The sequence below is a fragment of the Callospermophilus lateralis genome, chromosome 13 (assembly GCF_048772815.1).
Source record: "Callospermophilus lateralis isolate mCalLat2 chromosome 13, mCalLat2.hap1, whole genome shotgun sequence".
Classification (NCBI taxonomy): Eukaryota; Metazoa; Chordata; class Mammalia; order Rodentia; family Sciuridae; genus Callospermophilus; species Callospermophilus lateralis.
The window spans coordinates 73,055,158-73,079,500 of record NC_135317.1 but is presented as its reverse complement, the minus strand read 5'-3'; the positions used below and the strand labels follow the sequence as shown (position 1 = coordinate 73,079,500).

The following is a 24,343-nucleotide window of genomic DNA, read 5'->3' as shown; positions in this document are numbered from 1 at the left end:
TTAAAATAGTGAACAAAACAAAGGCCCTGCCCTCAGGGGAATGATGTTAAGTGAGCTCCAAGGCCTTCCAGCACAGACACCTGGGATTGTAGGGTCTCCCCAGATTTCATGTTCCCTATCCATAAGAGAGAAGCCCGCCTCACTGAGGAAGTCCCAAGGAAACCTCACCTTCCCTGGACTGTGCCTATCTCTTCAAGAACCCCATGGGCTTCATGGAAGGCAAAGATCACCAAGAAAAATATATGAGCAGGGAGGCCACATGTACCTTGCTCTTTGAGTTTGTGCCTAGGCACACACATGCACGTGCACATACACACAACACAGATTACAAAACAACTTTGTCCCCGCTCCCCCATGCTATACATACAAAATTGCTTTTCTCTGAGTAAGCATGATCCCAAGCCCTGTGCTCAACTTCAAGAGCACAGTCCAGAGGACGACAAATTCTTCCTTCTACAAAGCAAAAGTAAGTCTTAGATAGAACCTCCCTACCCTGCTGGTCCTTCTGGGTAGGGACAACTGGACCTCCACATACCCCAAGCCTCTGCTTTTCCCTAAACCTCCTTTCATCACAATCGAGAAGGGGCTCTGGTGGCCATCTCGGCAGCCTGCTGGTTCCTCAGACTCCACCACACTCATAAAAGGCCATACACAGACGAGGCTGATGTCTTAGAACTGAATGGATTCACCTGACAGCTCAGTTCCAAAGAGATTGAGTGAGTGTGCCGTGCCTGTGCCTTGACATGTAGGAACTCCTTGTTCAGCACTCATATCCCCCTCCACTGCCAACAAAGGTGGGACCCAGAGAATACAATGGGGGAGCCACAGGCCCTGCCCTGGGCCTCGGCTTCCCACTCCACTTCCCAGCTCTCACATCCAATCTGCACGAGAGCTGTCACCCTTCCTGATGCTTGGGGGCATCCTCATCATAATCAAAATCCACCTTATTAAACACTATCCTTTGGGAGTTTAATGCTCAAATAATACCAGCGCATGTGCCCTATATAAACAGCACCCACTACCCACCTGTCCCTTCCCATCCCTGTCACTGTCCCTTCCCTTGCCCTGCTACATTATTCTTCATTGTACATATCTCCACTTGATTTTTGTGCATTAATCATCTGGTTTTTTGTTTGTTTGTTTATAGTTTGTTAACTCCATGAGGTCAGGAGCTTGCTTTCCTTCCCTTCTGTGGTCCCGCTGCTTAGAAATGCATCTAGCACATAGCAGACCCTCACTAAATACTTGTTGAATGAATGAATGAATTGTAAATGCCCAATAAATACCAACTATTTTCATTAACATTATTGATAGACATTTCCTTCCCTCACCCAGAGTTTAAAAGGAGGGGTGGGGCGTAAGGAGAAAATCTAATGTCAATATTAAATGATGGGCCTGTACTTCCAGCTACTCTGGAGGTTGAGGCAGGAGAATTGCTTAAGCCCAGGAGTTCAGAATAAGCCTGGGCAACATAGTGAGACCTCATAGCAAAAATATATAAATAAACAAAGAAGTGATGGAGTGACTACTATGTACCAAGAACTATAATAGGTAATTTCAATACAATTTCCCATTTAAATTTCATGATAACTTTTATGTGATAAGTACTGCTCATCCCATTTTATTTATGAGAAGGCTGAGGCTCAAAGAGGCAATATGACTTTCCTATGGACTCATCACCAGTGTCAGCACCAAAGAGTCCCTAACCACCTGTCTCACCCCCACTTTTTCCCCCCTCCTATTTCCATAGGAAACCATCTGAACAGCAGACCCTGTGAGAGGCACAGTAAAGGGTGACCATCTCTATCTTGCCCAGTGAACTCCAAGAAGGGTTTGTGCCGACCCTGAAGCCAATCGTGGGAGTTGCCCAAGGCAAAGAGTCTTTGAGAAGAATCGGCTTCTTCAACTCAGTTACCACTAAGACTGGAGATGAGTCCCTGCGGAATACCTGGGCCTTGACCATAGTCCATTCTGAGCCAGATAAGGCTCTTGCTGGAGTCTGACTCCCCTCCAGAACCCTATTTTGGTCCCTGGCAATGAGCATGCCCTTCTCCACACTCTGCCCAGCCCCTCAGGGGCAAACTTTTCCACTCCCCATCCTCTGTCTGCACTCAGCACATGTCCTGAGGAGAGACAAGGGCCAGCTGCCTTCCGGCCAGGCGCCTGTCACCAGAGCTCCCCACTCCCAGCTCTGCTGGGAGCTGATCCCAGCCTGCCCTTGGCCAGAAGAGTGCCAGAAACAAGGCTCTTTCTTTCCCTGGGCCATGGGACAAAGAGCTAGAGACTGTGGAAATGCCCTTGATACTCCCAAATGACAGAATATTATGTAATTATTAAAGACAGTTTAGTGGGTGCAATTGCCAGTAACACAAAAAGAAATTTTTTAAAAGTTGAAATAAAAAGTTTAATTACATGAAGGAGTGACTACATTCCTTTTTATGGGAAAAAAAAAATGTTGGACATAAACTTGTACAAACATCACCTCAAACATATTTTTAAACATTTAGAAAATGTCTGGAAGGAAATATACCCATATATTAGATGATATCATATGAAATTGCTGATATTCACCCATTTTGACTTACAAACATAACAACTAGATAGTTCAACCTAATATCTGGGTAATAGGATTCTAGGTCACATTTTTCCTTTTCTGTTATCTTTTAATATGTTTAAACATTTATACCTTGAATATATATTAACTTTTATACTCAAAAAAAAACCCAGACAGCATTAGAAAACAAAATAGAGTTAAAAATGTGAGTGTGTTCAGCACAGACTTATTCCCCTGCCTCCTCCCTTGGTCTCCCCAGGGGGTAGCCGGGTCTCTCCATGCCTTCTTCACCCTCCTTCCACGTGTGCAGGCACTGATGGAGGGATCAGATGGCCTCATGGGCTTAAAAACTATGTGCTGCTTATCATAGTAACATGGCTAAGGAGGGATTTAGTTCAATCCTTGGAGGCAGGCTAAGCCAACAGGCTTGAGACAGGTATTTTAAGTAGCTCAGCTTGTCAACTAGCTGGTGGGATGAAGGCCTGAAATAGAGCAGCTTGTGGCAGAAGCCTGTATGAAGACAAGCTGCATATTTCTTGTTTCCCCTGGGCCTCAGTGTCCCTGTCTATTTTATTCTTGTGAGCTCATGTGTAGCACGGACATGTACACACACATATATATATGCATGTAGGTGAGTCTCAGCATGAGGCTCTTCCTCTCGTGGGTGCTATATGCCTCCGTCTCCCTCAGAGATGGAAGCTCTCAGCTGCAGCTGCCTCCCGCTCTGGGGTCATCTGGCCAGCATCCTCCTGGCTGTGCCAGCTCAGAGATGCAGCATTATTATCAATTCAGCGTGTCAGGCCTCCAGCCAGTTTGGCTTCTGCTTGCTCTCCAGCTGGAAATGCTGGGCCTTCTCCCTTCTCTTAGAGCTTTCTAGAAGCTCAGCAGTCTGGGCGGAAGACAACCCTCCCAGAGAGTTGGAGGAGGGCAGAGGAGTAAGCAAGAGCCAGCAGGGGCCTAAATCTCAGTGGAGAGGGTGGAAAGAAAGGCAAATGCAAATGAAAAGCTCTGTGCCTTTGCAGAACACAGAGCTAATTCTGGGGGGAAAAATAGGAGAACGGGCTTGGGTTATACCCAGCACAGCTCTCTCTCAAGAGTGAGCCAGGGGACCGCCTGTGTCCATCTAAGAAGCTACAGTCAGGGTCATGGCCACCATCCAAGGCCAAAAGAAGGAAGCCAAGACCAAAACAAAATAAGACAAAACAAAACAAAACAAAAACCAGCTGCCTTCAAGAAAAGGCATTTCCTCCACACCAGCTTCCTCATTGGTAAAATGCAGGGGTTGATGAGATAATGAAGTTCCATCGTGCTCCAACATGCTATTGGAATTCTCCTCTACTCCAGCTTATCAGCCCAGAAGTCAAAAGCACTCCCAGCAAGTATACAAAGGAAGCAGGAGAAAAATAAGACATTGGCCAGATGCTCAGAGAAAAGGATGGTGGGAGAGGGATCCTTGAAGGTCTTTAGTCAGCAAAGTATCTGTTAGATTCCTTGAGCTGCAGCATTTCTATGTGAAAGGAAATTGCCGGGCAAGGTCAAAAGTCAGGGCCTGCGGCAGGTGCTGGCTGTTTTGAGCCATTTTCAACTTCAGTTTTTTCCTTATCATGAATTGAAATTTTGATCAGAGCCTTAACTTAGTGCAGCCCTATCTCCATCCTAACTAAATTTAGAAAGGTCAGTTCTGAAGCTGATTATAGAGATGATGCATACTATACACCCCAAAATTACACTGCACCAGTCTCTCTCATGAGCAGTGTGTGTGTGTGTGTGTGTGTACATATATATGTATATGTGTGTGTGTGTGTGTGTGTGTGTGTGTGTGTGTATATATATATATGCACACACATATATATGATTTTACTTTATCTTTCCAAAATCAATTACATTTTACAAATAGTGGGTATTCCCCTTTTACAGGTTAGGAAAGTGAACTTTAGATAAGAAGTATGTCCAAACCCATAAAATTAGGAAGGGATGCAACAGAGATTCTTGTCCTAGGTTGTCTGACTTAAACCTAACCTATGCTATTCTGATTTAAGGAATACAGAGATAAGCTGGCAACTACTAGAATTTGCAGACTAGAATGGATTTGCAGGGTACTTCCTTCCCAACTGTAGCACAGACCTATCTAGAAACAGAGATGTCCCCCTCGTCCTGAGTGTAGAGAGCTGGCATGTGTGTCTGGGACCTCTACAGATTCCATGACTGACAATGGGATTCTATAGCTCCAGGGACACGGGCAGAGGGCAGAAGGCTGTCAAGGAAATAAGGTAGGCCTGGCATATGTTGCCCAGAGGCTTCCAGAGTGCTGAACCCTAGGGTCAGTGGGGCAAGAGGCCAGGCCAGCAAAGTTGTAAAGCCATCCTAGTTATGTGTCTAAGTCTTCTATTACACCTTCCCCCCTCTATTCTCTCCCTTTTTCTCCACAAGCCCCTCTTCCTCACTCATAACAGCCAGGACCCTCAGGTCTCATATTTTACCCATGTTTGGCGTCTCTGTGCCAGCAACCCCCTACGTTGCCCCTTTTTATTTTCTTTTATCGAAACTTAACTGTCCCTTGGTCTTACTCTCTTGAGACTCTGCAGAAGTCACAGTTAAGTTTCCATAAACCCTTGCTGAGGTCTGAATGGTTGATCATAGGTTGATGTTTTGCCTTTCCTAGGGGTGACTGCATTTAAAACAAGAATCTCAACAATGTTCCATCCAAAACAGAGACACCCCAAAAGTAGGAGTTTTGGGATTTTTAGACCTTAGGCCTCTGGGAAACAGAAAAACCGATATTTTGGTCACACAGGCTCAAAGCCCTCTTAGGCAAAGGATGGTGATGATTGTACACATAGGAACACATCCTCAGCCTACACAGTAGCTTTACTGAAGGTCAAGAAAACAGACAATTGCCAGACCCAAACGGGCAGTGGCTGTTGATGTGTGCACATGTGGGTATGGGTATGCTTGTGTGTGTGTTGGGAAAGAGGGAATCTCCAACTGGCTGTGGTTCCCCAGTTTCTTTCCAAGAGATAAAAATGACAGCTGTTTGGTTTATACATTTAATTAACCTGAGGAATGTGCTGTGTAAGACTGTTATTTAGGCAACTGGATAACTAAGTTTTCCCCCAGAAAGGGAGAGATGTGGAGGATAAATAGAACAGTAAAGGGAGCAAACACAAGGTTAGAGACATTATTGGGAGCAGAACCCAGAGCTGGAAGCTTCCAGATAAAACTCCCTGGTTCTAGAGGGTGGGTATCAGCCCATAGATGACCAGTGGATATGGCTCAGCCTTTGCAGCCTGGCCCTGAGAAAGACTGAGGACCCACAGGGTCACACACGTCACTCAGTTATCTCAGAAGCAGACAGTCACTAATACAGAGCAAAAGGCTGACTAACTCAACTCCTTCATTTCATAAAACAGGAAATGGAAAAGGAGTCATGACCTTCACAAGGTCTCCAACTTATTCTAAGGGTCAAACCAGGACCAGAACTAGAGAGTCTTCACCCCCAATCTGGGGTGATGTCACTGACCACAGTGACTGCATTTGAATTCTTCAGCAGCCCACTGTGGATCAGATTGGCAGCAGTCACCTTGGGAGGCCGAAAGCAGACCAACCCCAGGATGAGGTGATTTCAGCGAGGTACGTGAGCATGCATCCTGATCAAGAAAGAAATGCTCAGGAGGGGGATCTGCAGATGGGCATTCTCTGCATGCAGACACAGCCTCTGGAGGCAGGGACGGGGACGAGACAGGACAGAACAGTCAGCTTCTGCCAGGCACCTCGCATCCACTGTGCACATTCCTTTACACAATACTCAGAGCAACCCTTAAAGTGGGTGCTGTCAATTGCTCCTATTTACCAAATGAAGCTCTGGGACAGCATAGAAATTAATGAGGGAAAGGAGGTAACACAGTCACTTGACTCTGCCTTGAGACTAAAGAAATAATGGTGGTGGTGGTGAGTTTACCCAGAAATTATCTTGGAGCTAGGAGAGAGCAAACAAGGGGATGGGCTGGAACTGCAGCCTCAGGCCTTTTTGAAAAAGAGCAGCCTAGGCCCAAGCCCAGACATTTAATAGGTCATCAAGGCGGGCTGCCGCCCAGAAGGCCAAAGTTGGGGAAGTGGGAAGGAGGTGCCATAGGGCAAACCTGGCCAAGTCCAATATCCATTGCAAGGGTTGCAACATGAATCCAAAACCCAAAGAGCAAGCCCTTGAGACCAGTATGATGTAACCACTGAGGCAGAATCAGACAGGAGAGGTAGCATGCAAACAGGCTAAGATGGGTCCACAAAAACGGAGCTGCTTCTCAGAGATCAGGAGATAGGAGAGACAATATTGAAATTGGGAGTCCCTGCTACTCCTGTAACTCCCACCCCACCATCTACCTCTGTTAGTCAGTGGGATTGGAAGTAGGAGGTGCAGTAAGACAGAAATGTCCAAAAGTCATGAACCCCCACTGCACTTGAATTCATGCCACATCAGTAGCAGGCAGTGTGTGCCCAGTGACTTTGTACTAGGCTCAGGGCTCGCCACATCACTCCTTCATGGAGATAGAACAGAGGCACTAATCAGAAGCCTTAACTTAAGGATGGTGTGTACATGGGAGTGGGAGCTGGTAGAAAGGAGAGGTCAAAGGGTGAAGGGGTACTTAGTTGAACAGCTCTGTATCATCCACCTGTGACTATCCAGAACATGCCCCTGTGCCTTCTCAACACCTGTGTGTTTCCACCAGAAGTGTGGAGTCCCAACACATACTGAAAACTTTCAATAGCTCATATGAATAACAAGAGCCACCCATGGGGTGTCATGACAATTAGCTTACATGAAACTCTTAGTAGGATGCCTAGTGTATATAATGTGTGCTTCATAAATGAGAGTTGCTGCTAGTATCACTTAAGAACAAAAGAAACTTAAAGGCTGGAACTGAAACTCAACACAGTTGAAATCTGAATTCTTAAATTTTTTCACACAGTCACCACTGCCGGGAGTCATCAGTATATGTATCCATCGTTGGAAACTATGGCCTCCGAGAAGCTTAGGCATGTAAAGCAAAGGAAAAAGAAATGAAAAAAGTCAGAGAGGAAGAGGGCAGGGAAGAGGTGCTGGTGGTCAGTAGTTGGCTCATTCCCAAAGAATGTGGGAGCAAAAGAGGGACCATCTTGTCCAACACTCACTCATGAAAGAGAAGAATAAGACTAAGGGTAATTTGGCAGATAAGTCACACCACAAGTTAATGGCAGACCTGGAATTACACACCTCCTTCAAGATGCTCCCATCCCCTGATCTTTTCCAAAGGCTATCTGGATTTATTTCCCTTATAGAAAAAGAGTTAATGCTTCTCAGCTTTCATATCAGGAAAATAGCTGAGATTTATCCATCCCCAGGGTTGCAAAAGTCTAGACTTCTCTTTTGTAAGCACTGTGTTTTGCTCTCAGGGGCTGCTTACAAACATGGAATGCAGCTGGATCCCTGGGGCATTTGGGAGAAGGAGAGGGCAGACCATGGAGAAGCCAAAAGCCCAAGCCTAGCAGGGGAGAGGCTGTCCAGACAGGGCTGAAAGCAAGGGCACGTCCCAATATGGGGGCTTCTGATATATTCTTGCTTCCCCTTCCAGAAGGCAAGTCAGTCTGATGAAGAAAACAGCAAGGGGTATCCCTGGAATTTTCAGACATGGGCTCAAAGGCACATGACTGGGCAGTGGGGAATATAGGAAGGGGGCAGCTAAAATCACTCTGTTGCCTAGAAAGCTCAATAATTCCAGGTCCCCCGATGCTTGTGGAGTCATCTGGGTCCACAGGGAGTACTTGCCTTACCAAACCTGTCAAATGGGCTTTCCCACATCCAAGTGGGTGAGACACAGAAACCACAGCCATCTCTGCTCAGCACCTCTGAAGTTATTACTCAGTACTATTAAAAATAGCCAAGAGAACATTAGAGACTAAAAGACCAATGAAGCCATATCAGATACCACCTTCCCGAGTCCTAAGGACAAGGGCACCTGGAAAGAGGAAACCATAGATAACCTGAGTCTCCTTCATAGCAATCAATCAATCTCACTTTCTCTTCCTCTCTCTCCCTTTCCCTGAAAGGCTGCAAAGATTCAGGGCAAACCATGTTTTAACCACTTCTTTCAGGACTATGTTTATTTGGTTGGTTGGTTTGGGTTTTGGTACCAGGGATTAAACCCAAGAGCACTAAGCCACATCCCCAGCCCTTTTAATTTTTTTTAAATTTGAGACAGAGTCTCGCCAGCTTGCTTACAGTCTCACTAAATTGCTGAGGCTGGCTTTGAACCTACAATCCTCCAGCCCCAGCCTCCCAAGCCTCTAGGATTACAGGCATGCACCACCATGCCCACCCAGGCTTATGTTTTGAGGGCAGCAAAATGACTAATAAAGCAACTTGAAGATAAGAAAACACTGAGTAATTAATTTCAACTTTGCGAAGAACGATCCCACCTTGTTGAAGGGAAAAGTTCCTACAAAAGAGATTCAGATGTACCATGGAAGAAAAAGCACAACAGTTCTTTTAAAAAGCCAATTACCTAACAGGCAATGTTAATCAACATAGCTCCCAGAACTGAGCTCCTGGATTTGTTCAGTTTCTTTTCCAATTTATCAGTTATCTGACTGTCACTGATAACCTCATGTCACTTCTCTTATCTCACTGATTTATTTTTAACAAGTTTGAGTATTTTCCAGTGGACCACTAACAGATAAGTAAGTTGGCCCTTACACAAAACAGTAGCAAAAAACGCAAAAGATAGATTCTAGCCTCCAGTCATATATTCTCCTTCTAGCTCTGCCCCACCCACACTCCAACACTGGTCAAAAAAGTGGTGGTGATAGAGGGACCATGCTCAACTCGGTCACACTGTGGCCAGAACACCAGTCAGTGCACGTCCCAGCCCCCATGTTCCACCAGTCTTATCTTTGACCACCAAAGATGGCACCCGAGATTCTGCATACCTAAGAGATCAATATTTGTCCATTCGCCTATCCCCAAAGGTTGAAATTTATCCTTTGCCAATGCCCATGCTCAAGGGCTGAGAAAAAAACCTTCCCAGCTTTATCCAACGAAAGAGGGGAAAGGGACATTTGGCTAATTCTGAGTATATTCTCTCTTGCCCAACTAACATGTAAATTCCTTAAAAGCAGGGATCGAGCCTTAAGTTTCTTATGTTTCTCTGCTCTTCACAGTCACACACTCTAAGTACTCAGTGAACAAATGGCAGGCTCACCCCAACTTTCTCCAGTTCAAGAGGCCATAGAAGTAGGTCCTACCTCTCCATACTGTGTGCAGTAGGTCTCAGGCTTGGTCAGTCCACAGGTAGATGAAGCTCGGAGAAATCGGGTCCTTCCAATGAGCAAGTCCCCAACAGGTGGGTAGCAGGCCCCACGGGAGCAGGCTTGTTGGGCACGCAGGAAGCCAGGCAAGGCTGAAATCACAGGGGTGTGCTAGAGGGGCGGCCCAGAGAGAGGAGGGTTTAACTGGCCACATATCCCTCAGGAGAGTTGATATTTGCAGAACTGAACCCTCTGTCTCACTCCTGTCCCACTCCCTGCTGGTGGTAATGATTATAGTCCCAATAAAAAATAAAAAAAAAGAAATCTGATTTTATATCCTATAATCCCAAGTTTGAAAAGGAGAAGAGGAGAAACACTGTCAGCCTAAACCCACCCAACCTTTAAATGCTGTGTCTACAGGAGATTTTAGAATCAAGTTAGAGACACAACCGCCACCAGAACATGGTACAAAGCTCTTTTTGCCTCACGCATGTCCTGTCAACAGCCTACAGGAGGGGACTGCTAAGCCATCTGTGGAAGATGGAGAGAGGCGGCATTCTTTCTACTCCTTTATCTGCAAAACTGACCCAGCCACTTTTTTCAGGTATTCAGTTACGATTCACTAGAAAATCAAAAGTTCTAGTCCCAGTGGCACTAGAACCTGCTTGAAAGTGAGAGGGTAGCAAATAAATGGTGCCAAGTGCTCAGGAAATCACACACCACCCTCAGATAAGAATATAAGACATTTGGGAGCTTTTCAAGAGAGGCTGAGAATCTTCTTCCTCAAAGGCCCTACAGAGTACGGAAACTCTCACAGATGTCCCCATTAGACTTTGGTAAACTCTCTTCTACCTGTGATGGTCACCTCTCTGCTATAGGACGAGACATGGGACAGGGACACTTACCAAAACACAGGAAAAGGAACAGCTTCATCATCAGCCAGTGGGGTGATCCTCAGAGAGAACCTCACCTTTGGGCAGAGCGAAGCAGACTCTGTAAGATAATACAACCTCCTTAGGGGACATGAGCCCCTTTCTTTTTAGGCTTTTGGGCTCATGTTTTTTTCAGAAGTTGTTACTTAGGGTCCTGGCCAACAGCAAGAAGCAAGCACATTTGTAACCAAAAATCTTGGAAAATGTCAGAGTCCTAGAGCCCCTTCCCTGTTGTATGACTCACAGGGTACCCTGGGAAAATCCCATTCCTCCCAGACTTCCTGTGAGATGGTTAGGAAGGAGGATCAACCCTGCTCACTCCGCTGGGCCATAAAGAGGACGTGGGGAGTAGAAAGGAACAGAAAGAGAGCTGTAGGGAGACTCCAGGCCTTTCTCCTTCCTCCAGGGAGAAGACTGATCTTCCTCAGGGCCTGGACCAGCAGTCTCAAGCTACAGTCCAGCCTACAGTCCAACAGGCAAAGAGGGCAAGTGGCTGAGAGCCTGGGAGCAAGCCCTCTCCCACCATCGGCATCACCAAGAGCCACAGTGAGGCTGAGGCTGTGGTGAGCACAATTCTAGACTAAGCAAATAAGTGGGAGGCAATGGGAGAGAGGTGGGGCCTGGCTGTTTTTTAAAGAGTGATAGAGGATTTAATCTAAACTGAAAGCAAACCAAAATATCTCATTTATGAGCAGAGAATCTGAAGGCAGCTGGAAATAAAGATTATGAAGCCTCAAGTGGGGGGTCCCAGAGGTGCGCCCGCCCCGTGGAGGCATGCTCCATCCTTCCTCCTGCAGTGTCTTCCCTATGCCTTGGATTGGACCTAGCTCTACTCCAATGACAGCCACACACTCCATTAGCTGGCACAGAGGGATGGGGGACTGGCATGGGTAATCTGGGGGCATTTCTGGCAACTTTAAACTTTTAAATCCCACTGCTTTAAAATCATTTTTTTCCATCAAAGGGAGATAAGTAGAGGAAAGGGACCAGGGGGAGGAAGAAGTAGAGGGAGGGGGGAAGTATTAGGGAATGATATTGGTCAAATTATATTGTTATGTTGTGTGCATGTATGAATATGTAACAAAAATCCCATCACTACCTACACCTATAATGTGCCAATAATAAATTTTTTAAAAAAAAAAAAAGTGGAAAGAGAAAAATAATAATTCCTTCCAATAGCCAGCATGCAGCTTAAGGTCCCAAGATTGTCAGTGACCTAAGAGAGAGACCTACCTCCTGATTTTCGTCCAGTGCTCTCTCTGCAGTCCCACCCCAGAGCTGGAAATCCCCCAGGAATGAAGCACTCTGGGCTGGGCCAGCCCACCCTTCCAGCTTCTCTTTTGTGTTCAGTTCCAGACCTGAACAGGCTTTCTTCTAAGTCACTGAGGTGCTTATCAGAGGTAGAAAAGCAGAGCAAACAGCAGCAGACATCTTAACCAAGCGTTTGGAGGTGCACTCACTCAGGTGAACTCCCAGAGGGAGGAAGGAATCAGGCTCTGCTACCAGCTCCAGGCACCCAGAGACAGCCCTGCTCCCCACCCGCCCCCTCAGGGCAGGTGAAGGCAGGTAACATACCTCTCCTGGTGATACTGTTCCCTCGCCAGATCGCCTCTCTAAGAGCTCCCCTCAAATGTGGGGGTCTCCTCTCTTGGCTTCAAAGTTTTAAACAACAGCCTCACCTCTGGAGACTCCCTGGCTGGGCGTAGTCCCACTGCAGGGCGGGGCTCAGGAATCTGGTAGCAGTCACGCCCATCTGTCGTCACTGCACCTCCACCCTCAGACGAGACTGGGCAAGTGGGCCATCCTGAGGCTCTGAAGCAAGCTCTGCAGTGCCCACTGACCTATGGGTGCCTTGAGGGTGGGAGGGGGTCCTGCAAACAGAAAGCACCAGGCACATATTAGTGATCATTACAAACCTGGACCCCTGGAGTGGGCAAAGGCTCTCAATTTGGTACCAGGCACTTACTTGGCATCTTTCCAAGGCCAGCAGTGGTCAGCTTCCTCTTATTTCCTGGACCACCCTAGACAAGAAGACTAAGCAGAGGACACAAAGAGCAGAGCTTGTATACAAAATGTTAAAGCCTGGACGTATGGTTGGGCTGGCAGGTGAGAAGACCCAAATATCCATACCCCTCACAAGGGGAAAATGTGGAAAATCCCAGCTTCTTGGGGAACTTTGGAGGATCCTTAAAAGGATCAGGAAATGGTCAGAGCTCAACTCTCCAGGGAAGTTTAAGAGGGATGAACAGAAGAACTCCAAGCCTCGCCTCTAGCTACCTCCACAGAGTTGGCAGGGAGCCCTATGACAGGTAACTACCTGTGAGTCACTGCCTGGGCTGCAGGTAGGGCTGGTCTGCTAGCCCCTCCCTCCTGGGCAGGAATGCCAGCCCTGAGGGCCAGAAAACAGACTTGACCACAAGTGGTGGAAGGAAAAGCTGAGGCAGAGCTGGACTAGAAAAGTCAAAGCAGACTTCCCCTGGCCCTCTGCCAGACCAGAGAACACGGCTCCCTTTGTGGGACTTAGGCGGGCTCCTAGCTGAGGGTTCCTAGGCAAAGAACCACTGTAAATGGCAGAGACAGGTCCAGGAGGACAGGCTGGTCTCATTGGACACTCTTTCCCCACCCTGCTGGGTCAGAGGGCTTTTATGGAGACCTGGAAGGTCATTCAGTCCCCATCTTGACCCTGGAGCACTTACCCTGGCATCCTTTTGGAACATTATTGCCTAAAGTTGCACTTTAAAGGAGACTCTTTCCCATTCTAGCATTTCAGTGTCTTCTAAGCAGAAAGTTGTCTACCACCACAGGGGTTATGCCCAAGCAATTGGTTGGAGAACACTTAGGGACAAATGTAGGATTCTGTGGATTAAATTAGGTACATCTAACTCCCACATTCTAATTTAGCACAGGTTCAGGTGGGTGGGAGAATACTGTAAACAGCAAGCGGGCAGTAAGCTGTTTAGATGCATAGCTGGCGTGCCAATAAATGTTAGTGTCTTGCCCACTGTAAGAATTCCAGTGAAATCTGTCTTAACTCAGCAAGTAGAAGTCAGAACAAGAAACCTGACTTCAGCAGCCCTGCAGAACACAGAGACCCCTATCAAGTCCACTGCAGAGAAGGGTCACTTTGAAGTCTCTGTATTTTGAGCCCTCCCACATAGTGATATCTCTCTCTCTCTCTCAATCTCTCTCTCTCTCTCTCTCTCTCTCTCTCTCTCTCTCTCTCTCTCTCTCTCCATTCCCTCAACTCTCTGAACATAAAACTTCAGGGGACTTTCATTCTCTGCCCATCACCAAAGGATATGACAAAGAACTCAGTAATAATTAACTCAGCAGAAGACAGCAGGTGTTGTAATCCCAGCTCCTAGACCAGAGGAAAGCAGGCAGGGCAGACATGTGGGGGACCTCACCATGAGTAGCTGGAGCTCTTTAAATCCCCACTCCTCCCCCTTTCTGAGGCTAGAAGCTCAGGTAAATAAGCATTTGGTGTCTCAGACTTCACAAGCTGGGACAGGTCCCTGAGATTGGCTTCACAGAATGGAAACGCCAATTGCTCTGCTAGGGCCCCCCACGCACTCCCCAGCAAAGCTCAGGAAGCTGTTTTTGCAGACTGCCAAGAGTAGCCCTCCTCTTCAAAGACACTGATCATTCCCAAATCAGGACCCAAAGCTCCCAGAATTCTGGGGCACCCAACGCAGGCTTCGGAATGTCAAAGCCTAATGTGTTCAGAGATGAGTAACCTAAAATAGAGCCTTAGGCTCAGCTGGGGTCTGACCAGGGCTAAAGAGGAGATGGGGACGTGACCCAAGCACCTCATCCTCCCTCTGAACACCCCTTTCTTCTCGCCCTGCCAGCCACTTTCCTACTACAAAGGACTCTTCTCCCCTGGAGCCTTGTTGGTTCATTAGAACTTTTACTTGGGAAAGCGGCTGGTGAAATCAGTCTTGACTCCTGTTTTTCACACATCCACACCAATCTACCGGTAAATGCCATTAGCTTCTCCCTCCAAAAGTAACCAGAATCTAATTCCATCTTCTTGCATGGGCCTCTCTGCCCTGGACTTCTGCAACTGCAGACCTGGTCTCCTCTGCACAGGTCTATTGTCAAAGCCCAACACAGCAGGTCACTTCACTCCCCTTCTGGGAACCCTGTATGAGCTCCACATCTTACTCAGGACCAGCCTCTCATTACCTCTCTACCTCTGCTACTTCCCCTCCCTGCCTTCACCCCAGCCACAAAGATTCCTCCCTGTGCCTCCAGATGCCCCAGGTCTGCCTCTGTCTTAGGGTATTTGCCTCAGCTGCTCCTGACACTTGAAATGCTCCCCACCTGCATATCTTCAAAGCTAACTCACCATTTTGAAGTCTTTGTTCAAATTCTAATTATTCAATGAGGCTTACTCTGGCTACCTTATTTAAAATTACAACCAACTTTCCTGCTTCATATCTGTTCAACATTCCTAACACACCCAAACCCACCTACTTTACATTTTTTGGTGGGTTTTTGTTTTCTTCTTTTTTCTTTCTTTCTTTTTCATTTTTGGCAATACTAACCATCATCTAACCATCATAAAATAGTTTACCTATTTATCATGCTTATCTTCTGTCTTCCCCAGTAGAATGTTAAGTCCAGGAAGGTAAAGGTGGTTGTGTATTTTGTTCACTACTCTCTTCCAAGCGCCTGGCATATGGTAGGTGCTCACTATTTGTGCAATAAAAATATTCTCACTGAAGTATGAATAATTGATATAATTTAATGAGTCTCTCATGCTTTTTTTTTTTTTTTTTTTGCACATTTGAAGGGGGCATTCCAGGCTTTTGGTCACCAGAATGGATTATTAATTGCTGAAATTCATGCCTCATTCAGCTGATGCTTTGAGGTCTTTCTCTGAGGCACCTATCCCAGATGACAAAAATGTCAATATAGGCAGTACCTTCCTTTGCCTGCTTAGCAGTCACTCCTGACAATGACTTTGCTAGAACATGGGGGTGGCATTAGAAGCTACTGTCTCCATTATCCATCTGTCAGGTTCAAACAGTGTAAGTTGCCAGGAAAAGCAGCCAAGATCTGATCACTGAGCAATCAAGGGATACGGAGCAAGGGAAGACGAAGAAAGGAAGAGAATAAAAGAGGGGGAGCGAGCCTGCTCCAGGCTGCTGCACTCAGGTGTTGGAGGAAGGGGCACCAGGTGACTAATGCTCAAGCACCACCTGAATACAGTGAGTCATGACTGAGTCCTTGTCTGGGGAACAGGGTGGACCCCAGCAATGGTCCTGGGGATTAACCATGTGACTAAAGCTGCCGTGGTCCTACACTCCAGCTATCCAGACAGTTGGTCACCTTCTCTGTGTCTCTCCCCAGAACCCGAGAGAGAAAGTGGGCCTGGAATGTGCCAGAGGCATGAAAGGGAGCCAGCTTCAGGCAGGGACCAAACACACAGGACAGGAGGCTGAGGCCACCTGAGATGGGATGACTCTGTTCCACACCTTCCCCTCTCCCTAACCCTTGCCTACTCAACCAGGACATTTGCCTAGCCAGCAGACATGCAAACTAGCTCAGGCCTGAGATCTTAGAGAAACCAGGCAGTCGGCCTGACAACCACAGCTGACAATTACTGAGGGCCCTCAGTGTGACTGGTACAACTCTAAGTCCTCTCATTCAATGCCTGCCACAACCCTGTGGGGGCAGATACCTCGGTGCCCTAACTTTGCAGATGAATGAAACCAGGTCCGTTTTCAATCATTCCCAGCTAGTAACTGGTGACTTGAACCAAGACCAGTTTGCTCCAACATTCATATTCTTGATGGTTACATAGGGCTGCAGTTGTGCCACATCACCTAAAGTCCCATCTGCATCCTCTCTAGTCCATCAGACTCTGGACTATATGTCTCCCAAATCTCATCAAGACCCAACGTCTCAAAATTCCTTCTTTTGCTCTTGTTCCAACCCTTGGAGCACTGCTATTGACTGGGGCTTCAGAGGTGGTACTGATGCTATAGAAACATCCAGAACAGACACTATTCTTTTCCAAGTGCCTGGCATATAGTAAATGCTCAGGGACCTTCCTGTAGGTCTTCCATATTCACAGCTTCTCTTGTGTGGGCACAGATGGGAAAGGTACCATCTCAGGGCTCTGGCATATACCAACTCGGCTCTCTCCTTCACCAACAGAATTGCTCCAAGGGAGGGCAAGAGTCAACAAGGAGGGGTGGGAAGACAAAGAAGTTGACTGGGCAAACATGGCAGTGAGATGACAGATTATGAAGCAAAGGGCATGATGAGATAACACAACTTCCCCTCACCAAAAGATGGGGATTCCCTGCCCTGGGGTCAGGCTCCTGGGCCACTTTGGGGCCTCCACTCCTGTTCTGCCTCTCAAAGCACATCCCCAGATGTCTCACACTTCCTGAGAAGTACAGCCCAGTGCTGCCTGCAGCTTTCTGGAGCCCTAGGCTGACCATAGCTGGCTGGCTCCCAGAGAAGAAGGTAAATGAGAGAGTCTCCTGCCACTCCCTCCAACCCCTCCCTGATTCTCACCTTCCTCCAGACAAGCTGGCTCTTCGCCACGCTCCTTCCTCCACTCTCCACCCCCTTTACCTCTGTTCAGCCATTGACCTCTGGGTACTGGGTTCTCAGGGTCTAACTCCAGGCTCTGTGACCTTTGGACGCAGATTTGCCATGTGGAGCTGACCGTGTGGCAGTGGCCCAGCCTCACCAAGAAGAAAGATATGTACAACCGTCTGAAAGAGCAACATGTAGCCACTCTGGCAGGTCAGAGCATCTGGGAACAGAGGACCTAGGCATGCTTGAGAGTAAAGGAGGTGTCTGCATCTTGACACCCTCTCCCCAGGCTACGGAGGAGCTGCAACATGAGATTTTAACATTCTAAATATGACCACGAAAAGGCCACTAGAGAGACAGAACAAATGTCTCAATGTTCAAATTGGCATTTGAGGGCTGAGTGTGGAGAAATAAGCACTTGTGGTTAGAGGGGAAGAGAGTATGGGTGTGTCTAGGGACCTGTCTGGAAGCAACACCATCTAAAGCCTTTTAATCATTACTTCCCACAGAACCTGTGGCCACACAGGGCTCTATGTATGGACTTGACCTAGCTCCAACTCTGCTACTTAATATATAGAATTATAGAAGTGTAAACTTGGGAAAGCTTGAGGCTGGAGATATAGCTCAGCAGTACAGCATGTACTTAGCTGGCACAAGGTCCTGGGTTCAATTCCCAGTACAAAAATTAAAAAAAAAAAAATTAAACACACCTTGGGCAAGTCACTCCCTGGACCTCAGTTTTGTCATTTCTTAAAAAAAAAAAAAAAAGAAAAAAAGAAAAAAAAGGGGGGGGGCGGTGGTTAAATTCTACTAGTTCTCATCTAGGCTGCCCCTCAGAATTATTCAGAGCACTGAAAATATCACATACCAAGGTCAGGCCAGGTCTCACCCAGAACGTTCATTAACTTACAGATGCGCAGGGACATTCATACATTTTAACGTTCTCTGGGAATTCTAAGCTGCAGTCAGGGAAATATTGAGGACATCTTCAGCTCTAGGATGCTCTGCTTGAATAGCTTAGGATGATAGTGAAAAGCCTAGATTTTATAGTTAAAGAAATGAGGGTTCAAGTCCCAGTTCTGCACTCACCAGCGGGGTGACTTTGGACACTGCAGCTAACATCCAGAAGCCCCATTCTGTCAAAGGGAATCATGACAAAGCTCCCCATGGATCCTGTGAAGATTAAGAGAAACGATGCATACACAATTCTCAGCAAAGTGCCTGGCTAGGTTCCTGCTCTACAAAAGGTATCTGTTTCCAAGTGCACCAAGGCCCAGGTATTGAGTGCTATGGTTGATGATCTTTAGATTTACTAACAAAGTAAATAGTACTCCCATCCAGATGTTTCATAACTCACCTGCCAGGCAATCAGCTGACTCAGGCTGTTCCCTTTGTCCTCCAGGGGAGTCCCAGGCCCCAAAGTGGGAATCTGTGCAGTTCCTCCACATTCCTTCGAGGCTGCAAACTCCCAGGCAGCCATAATCTGGGGAGAGAAGCCCTCAAGAGGGCCTGCTTCCTAGGCATTGGGCTGTTTCTGTTCTTCCTGGACAGGAAAGGAGAAAAGGTGATGGTGGGAGGGAATATTTACAAACACAGAGTACAGAGGGTGGAGAGTAAAGGAACAAGTGTAAATGTGACAGGCGTTTTATTTTATGGCCTTCAAGTAAAACCAGAGTCCACCACCTGATGAAGACTGAAGTCAAAGCTAGTCTGGATGGTACTTTGCAGCCGAGCTCACCTCTGCATTCACAGATCAAAGTCTTGTTGATTTCCCATCAGACAAGGATAATGAATCCTCACCCAATCTAATTCTTTCAGAATCCAGAACCAGCCCTCTTCTGATCTAAAATATTGATACAGACATATTTATAACTTTGGGAAGTATTGTTAGCTAAAAGTGGGGGAAGAAAACAAATCTGAAGAAAATCTTCTTAACCCTCAAAGAAAAAAAGTATAAGAGAAAATACCCCAAATGTTAATATTTTCTACCTCTTTATGTTTCTATGTATATTGTCATCTTTCATGATGATCGCATTTTAGTAAAAATAAAATCAGTAAAAATAAAGATAACAGGTTTGGGATAAGGAGAGTGACTTGTGTCCAGGACAAGTCACCTTTGAGGATCTGCTCCCTGCTTCACCCTGAACCCTCCATCCTCTAAACCCACAGACTGCCTGAGAGCTTGCTCTGTACACTTTCAAAATATATTTATGTACACTTGTACGTAGATTTCATAAGGTATGGTTTCCCTTCTTAAGAAGCATTGCTTCCAGGGGCTGTGAGATGTGTTACGTCAGAAGAGCACTTGACATGGTTCCTCAATAAACCTACCCACTAAGTATGTGAGGATGGAAAGAAAAAAGATAGGAAGGGAGGGCGGGCTGACATGTGATAAGAAACCAGGAGCATCTTGTCTTCCTGCTTCATAACTAACTGCTTGTATGGATTAGGGTAGACCACAAAGAAACAGTCAATTCTCATTTATCTAATCAGGGAGAGGAAAAAAAGAGAGGATAACTAAAATTACTGCCCTCATCCAAAGTTGTTTCTCCCATACATTTCTGCCTGGATAATGCCAGCTGATGCTGATTTTTCCTGTTGTTCACTGAGAAATTTGTATACCCAGAAGCTGACCTTGTTTAAGCGTAAATATGCACGTAAGTTCATGACTATGATGTTACATCTCTATCTTGTGTATGCACACCGTCTCCAACAAGACTACACAAGCTCCCTATACTCAGGATTGCCACATAAAACACAGGAATCCCAGTCAAATTTGAATCTCACATAAACAAAGAATACTTCAGTGACATAAATAGTCTCTTTTAGGAAGGCTGGGCATATGAGACATACTTATACTAAATTATTATTCACTATTTACCTGAAATTCAAAGTTTACTGGGCTTCCTGTCTTTATTTTTCTAAATCTGACAACCTCACCTGTAGTGGGTAGTTCATCTAGTCCCATAACTTTCAGATTTTTCCTGGTCATTTTCTTCTAGAACATTCCCCATCTGTCAATAATATTCCTAAAATATGATGTTTCAACATGAATATAGGTGTCCTAGTTTCCAGATACCTTGACATTGTGGTGGACTGGGCTCTTTGCCAAAGGACTCTCCAGGTATAGGATCAAGAGCTGAGCAGCCAGTACAGACATGAGCCTATCCCTCCATCATCTGGAGATTGCATGTGTGCTTCCTGGGCATTACAGGTTGTATTTATTCCTTTGTTTAAGTACCACTCCAGAAAGCTATGTGCTTTGCTGAGAGAATACAAGAGAAAAAAAAAAAACATTTTTCCAACTCTTGCTGTGTATCAGGCTCCATTCTAAGCAAGACATATGCCGTATCTCATTTGAGCATTGCTGAAGTCCTTTAGGAAGGCTGGGCGTTAGGTGAATGCCTATAGTCCCAGCTACTGGAAAGTTGAGACAAGAGGATCACTTGACACCTGGAGTTCAAGGACAACCTGGGCCACATAACCAGATTCCATTAAAAAAAAAAAAAATAGACTCATTAAGGGTGAAATTCTTATCTTCTTTTTACAGCTTCAGTATTATTAGCAGCTTTTACAAAGTCACAGAGCTAACATTTCAAGCTATAATATGTTGCAGTAATAAATTAACTATAACATCTCAGCAGAGCATCTAAATACTATAAAAGTTTATTGTTACTTACAGGAAGTAATATGAAAGACAATGGTGGGAAGAGGAACCCTGTATTTCACATAGTTACTTAGGAGAGAGGACATGAAGGAACTCCCCCCACTGATTCTGTACTTCAGTCCCAAAATGACACTCATTTGGCCTTACACCCCATCAGCCAGAACTTTTCACAGAGCTCCTAAGTAATCTTCTACGTGCCCAGAAGAGGAAAACAAAGCAGAACTTGGTGAACACATAGCATTATCTATCACAACTAACATATTGTGAAACCAGAATTCAAAGGCAGATCTTTAGCTTCCAAAGTCTCTTTCCACCAGAACATTTGGCCTCTCAAGATTGAGGCAATCTATTTTCCTGAAAGAAAATGTCATATGGGATAATTTGCAGAATATGACGCCTCAAGGAAACTGGTAGGAAAAGTGGCTGTGATGAATGTCTTAGATTTGCTAAACCTAGATCATAACATTCTCCTTCCAAGAAAACATTAAAAACATAGACAATGAGAGTCTGCAAATTATAACCAGCAGACAGCTGAGATGTGTTTGCCTCTCCAGTCTCTAAGAGAAAAATCATGGGGGGGAAGGGCTAAATTATCAAAGCAAAGATTCTGGTATGACTGGTTTGAGCAGGACTCTCCTCCTTTTAACTCTGAAAGTTCCACATCCCAGGAAACCCTTCAGTCCCCAGGAAAATTGGAACAGCTGGTCACTGCGGTTGTACGTCAATATTTTACTCCCAGAGAGCTTTTGAAGGTATTAACTCAGATGGTTCAGTAAACTCTGCGTGAAGATGTGCAACTACCTGAGAAAGTAAAGTTGGCTCTGAGTTCAAGAACAACCTGGATGGAAACAGCCCAGGGGAATAAAATTCTCCCACAAGAAAGGGCTCAGAAGGTTCTAGAAGAATGTCGGCTCACCTGAGCAAGCACTCCTGTCTGTGGCATAAAGAAGGAAAACAGCATGCCAACCCCACTGCTGTAGCCTGCTGGTCGGAAGGCTTGTCCCAGACAAGTCATGCCACCAAATATAGTGAGCTTGTAGATACTCTAATACCCATGTCTTTTTCAAGTCGAATACTGTTGAAACGGATTGCCCCATCCTGAATTGTTAGAATGTGTGAGCACACACATCACAGACACACAGGTGACTTTGCACTTTTTCCTGCTGTGTTTCATCTTGTGAGTTTAGGCTTTTGCTCCACTTGCAACGAGCTGGGTTTGCTATGGACTGACCCGCTCACACTCTCCATCATCTCCAGGTTAAAAATCCATAGTTCTCAGTCAGATACTCAGGGTCCAGCCAAAAAGTTTCCTTTCAGGTCCTAACACACAATCCCCTTCACACACGAGCTTTAATCCTGCCATCTTGTCCTCTGGCCACACATTCATCCAACTCTGCCTCTCTACACTGTCCTCTTCACCTCCTGTGAGCTTGGCAAAATCTTAACCCAACACTTGGATTCAATTCCTAAAACAGTAGTGGCTTCCCTGGTAATATCTGTAAATTCTTCCCAACTTTGGGCAGCAGACATTATCTATACAATCTAATCAGCAATCAGTTCTATTCTGTTTTGTAAATCCCTTTCATAAATATCTCTAATTTGTTTCCTTTGTTTACTCAATTTTTAAATATTTTGTGATTTGTCCCCAAACATGGAATATAAACTCCTCAAGATCAAAGATAACCCTTTGGCACCTAGCTTAATGCTTATAGTACTACTCAAAAAAAAATAGATATTGACTTACTAGTTGGTATTCTTGGGGCAAATATTGTTTGATGAACATGATGTCATGCATATTTCTCCCTACCTTCCTCTCAAGACTCCCTCTCCTATCCAGGAAAACAATTCCCATCCCTAAGAATTGGAATCAAAAGTTCTGAATAAGCCTATGTGACCTAAAGTTCAAAGCCAACTTCTTCTACCCACTATCACTATGCTTAGAGGCGGGAAGATCAGAACCCAAACTGATGCTCATTTGGTATTTAGATTTCTGGGTCGACCGTGGACTAGTCATTAGGATTTGGAACCTTGAGACATGATGAAAGAAGAACATGTGGGTCTGGTGGAGAGGAAGGCAAGACTGAGGGTCTTAAGGTGCAAGACACCCCTAAACAAGTTTTAAGGAGTCTATATCTCTCCCAAAGAATCAGAGAACATGTGAAGCAAGTCTATCAATTACTGCCAATAATGTGGCTCCTGGGAGTTTCAAGCCCATCCCAAACCTTGGCCAGTGAGCACCATACCTAGTACAATATACTAAGAAACTTCTCCCCACAGCCAAATATGAATATTTTTGTAAGTCTATTGCCTGGGGGTCAACAGTGTCCCAGAAACTAACAGGGAAATGTCCCAGAAACTAACAGGGAAGCGTCACTAATCTAGAGCCCATCTATGTGTCCAGTCTGCTGTTTTTCTGGTCTTTCCATCTGGATCTTTGATGATACCTGTTATCCTTCCAGTTGTTCTGGGGCCTAAATATAGGGTCTGAATCCTCCCAGAAAATCAGACTGCATGTTGATACCTTTCTACTTTCTGGTTTTGTCTGATCTTCTTCCTCGGTTCCTGAAATTTTCTTCGAGTTCATCACCTCAGCAGACCTTTCTGACTTCTAACCTAGAAACATAAAACATCCAGAACCATCAACAAATATTTATTGAGCATCCACCCAATGTAAGGCACCTGGTAATACAGTAGTAAACAAGTCAGACATGATTGCTATCCAGAAGAAGACCACTGTCACATGGGACAAGGTTTATTAATTTTTCAACCACCATTAATTCAACTTTTTTAGCCATCTAAGAGTCACTTTTTCCCCTACTCTCCCAATAACAAGACTTCTGAGAATTCTAGGGTTAGATGCTCACATAAAAATTCATTCTAGCTGCTGCCGCCCTCCAACACTTCTAGCTTTTTTTATAATCACTTCTCCAAGCTGGCCTCAATTTCTGTAGCCTAGTTTGGCCCCCAAAGCAAAGGACAAACACATGTCCTTTCCTCCATTTTCTAAAGAACAAAATGCACAGCTGTTGTGATTAAGAAACTTGTCTGAAAATGTGAAGGCAACACAGGGAAATTATAATATATACATTTCAATAGTAATGGTATACACATATATATAAATGTGAATGTGTGTATATACATATATATGCTTTTACTGCCCCCGGAATCCATCCAAAATCATACATAGCACATTTCTTTGCTATCTGCCCTCCTGGGTGCCTTGAGTCTTGGCTTGCTGAAGCCAGGGACTCCCTCCTCCAATGGAAATGTACCTACCCGTCTGTAAAACTTCTCCCTTCCCAACCTATGGAAACCCCCTCTTACAGGGTAACAGTCTAAGCTGACCTGTCTACC

The 24,343-nt window shown here is 45.6% G+C and overlaps 1 protein-coding gene across 5 annotated transcripts in view; it reads right to left on the bottom strand.

Moving 5' to 3' along the window:
- Window positions 1–18,782, bottom strand: part of Lamb3 (laminin subunit beta 3) — a 43,571-nt gene extending 24,789 nt beyond the window's left edge. Inside the window, exons 1-6 of one of the 5 annotated variants that reach the window (XM_076873009.1) lie at window positions 18,680–18,782; window positions 18,412–18,495; window positions 12,731–12,798; window positions 11,998–12,635; window positions 10,738–10,825; window positions 9,830–9,984 (exon numbers count right to left, since the gene is read on the bottom strand). In XM_076873009.1, coding sequence (XP_076729124.1) covers window positions 9,830–9,984; window positions 10,738–10,768 — 186 coding nt within the window. In that variant the 5' untranslated portion in view covers window positions 10,769–10,825; window positions 11,998–12,635; window positions 12,731–12,798; window positions 18,412–18,495; window positions 18,680–18,782. Of the gene's footprint in view, window positions 1–9,829; window positions 9,985–10,737; window positions 10,826–11,146; window positions 11,171–11,997; window positions 12,636–12,730; window positions 12,799–13,081; window positions 13,349–18,411; window positions 18,496–18,679 lie in introns of those variants that run through there. The other 4 variants (XM_076873010.1, XM_076873011.1, XM_076873012.1 and 1 more) reach the window with 4 other exon arrangements.
- Between the last annotated feature and the right edge of the window lie 5,561 nt (window positions 18,783–24,343).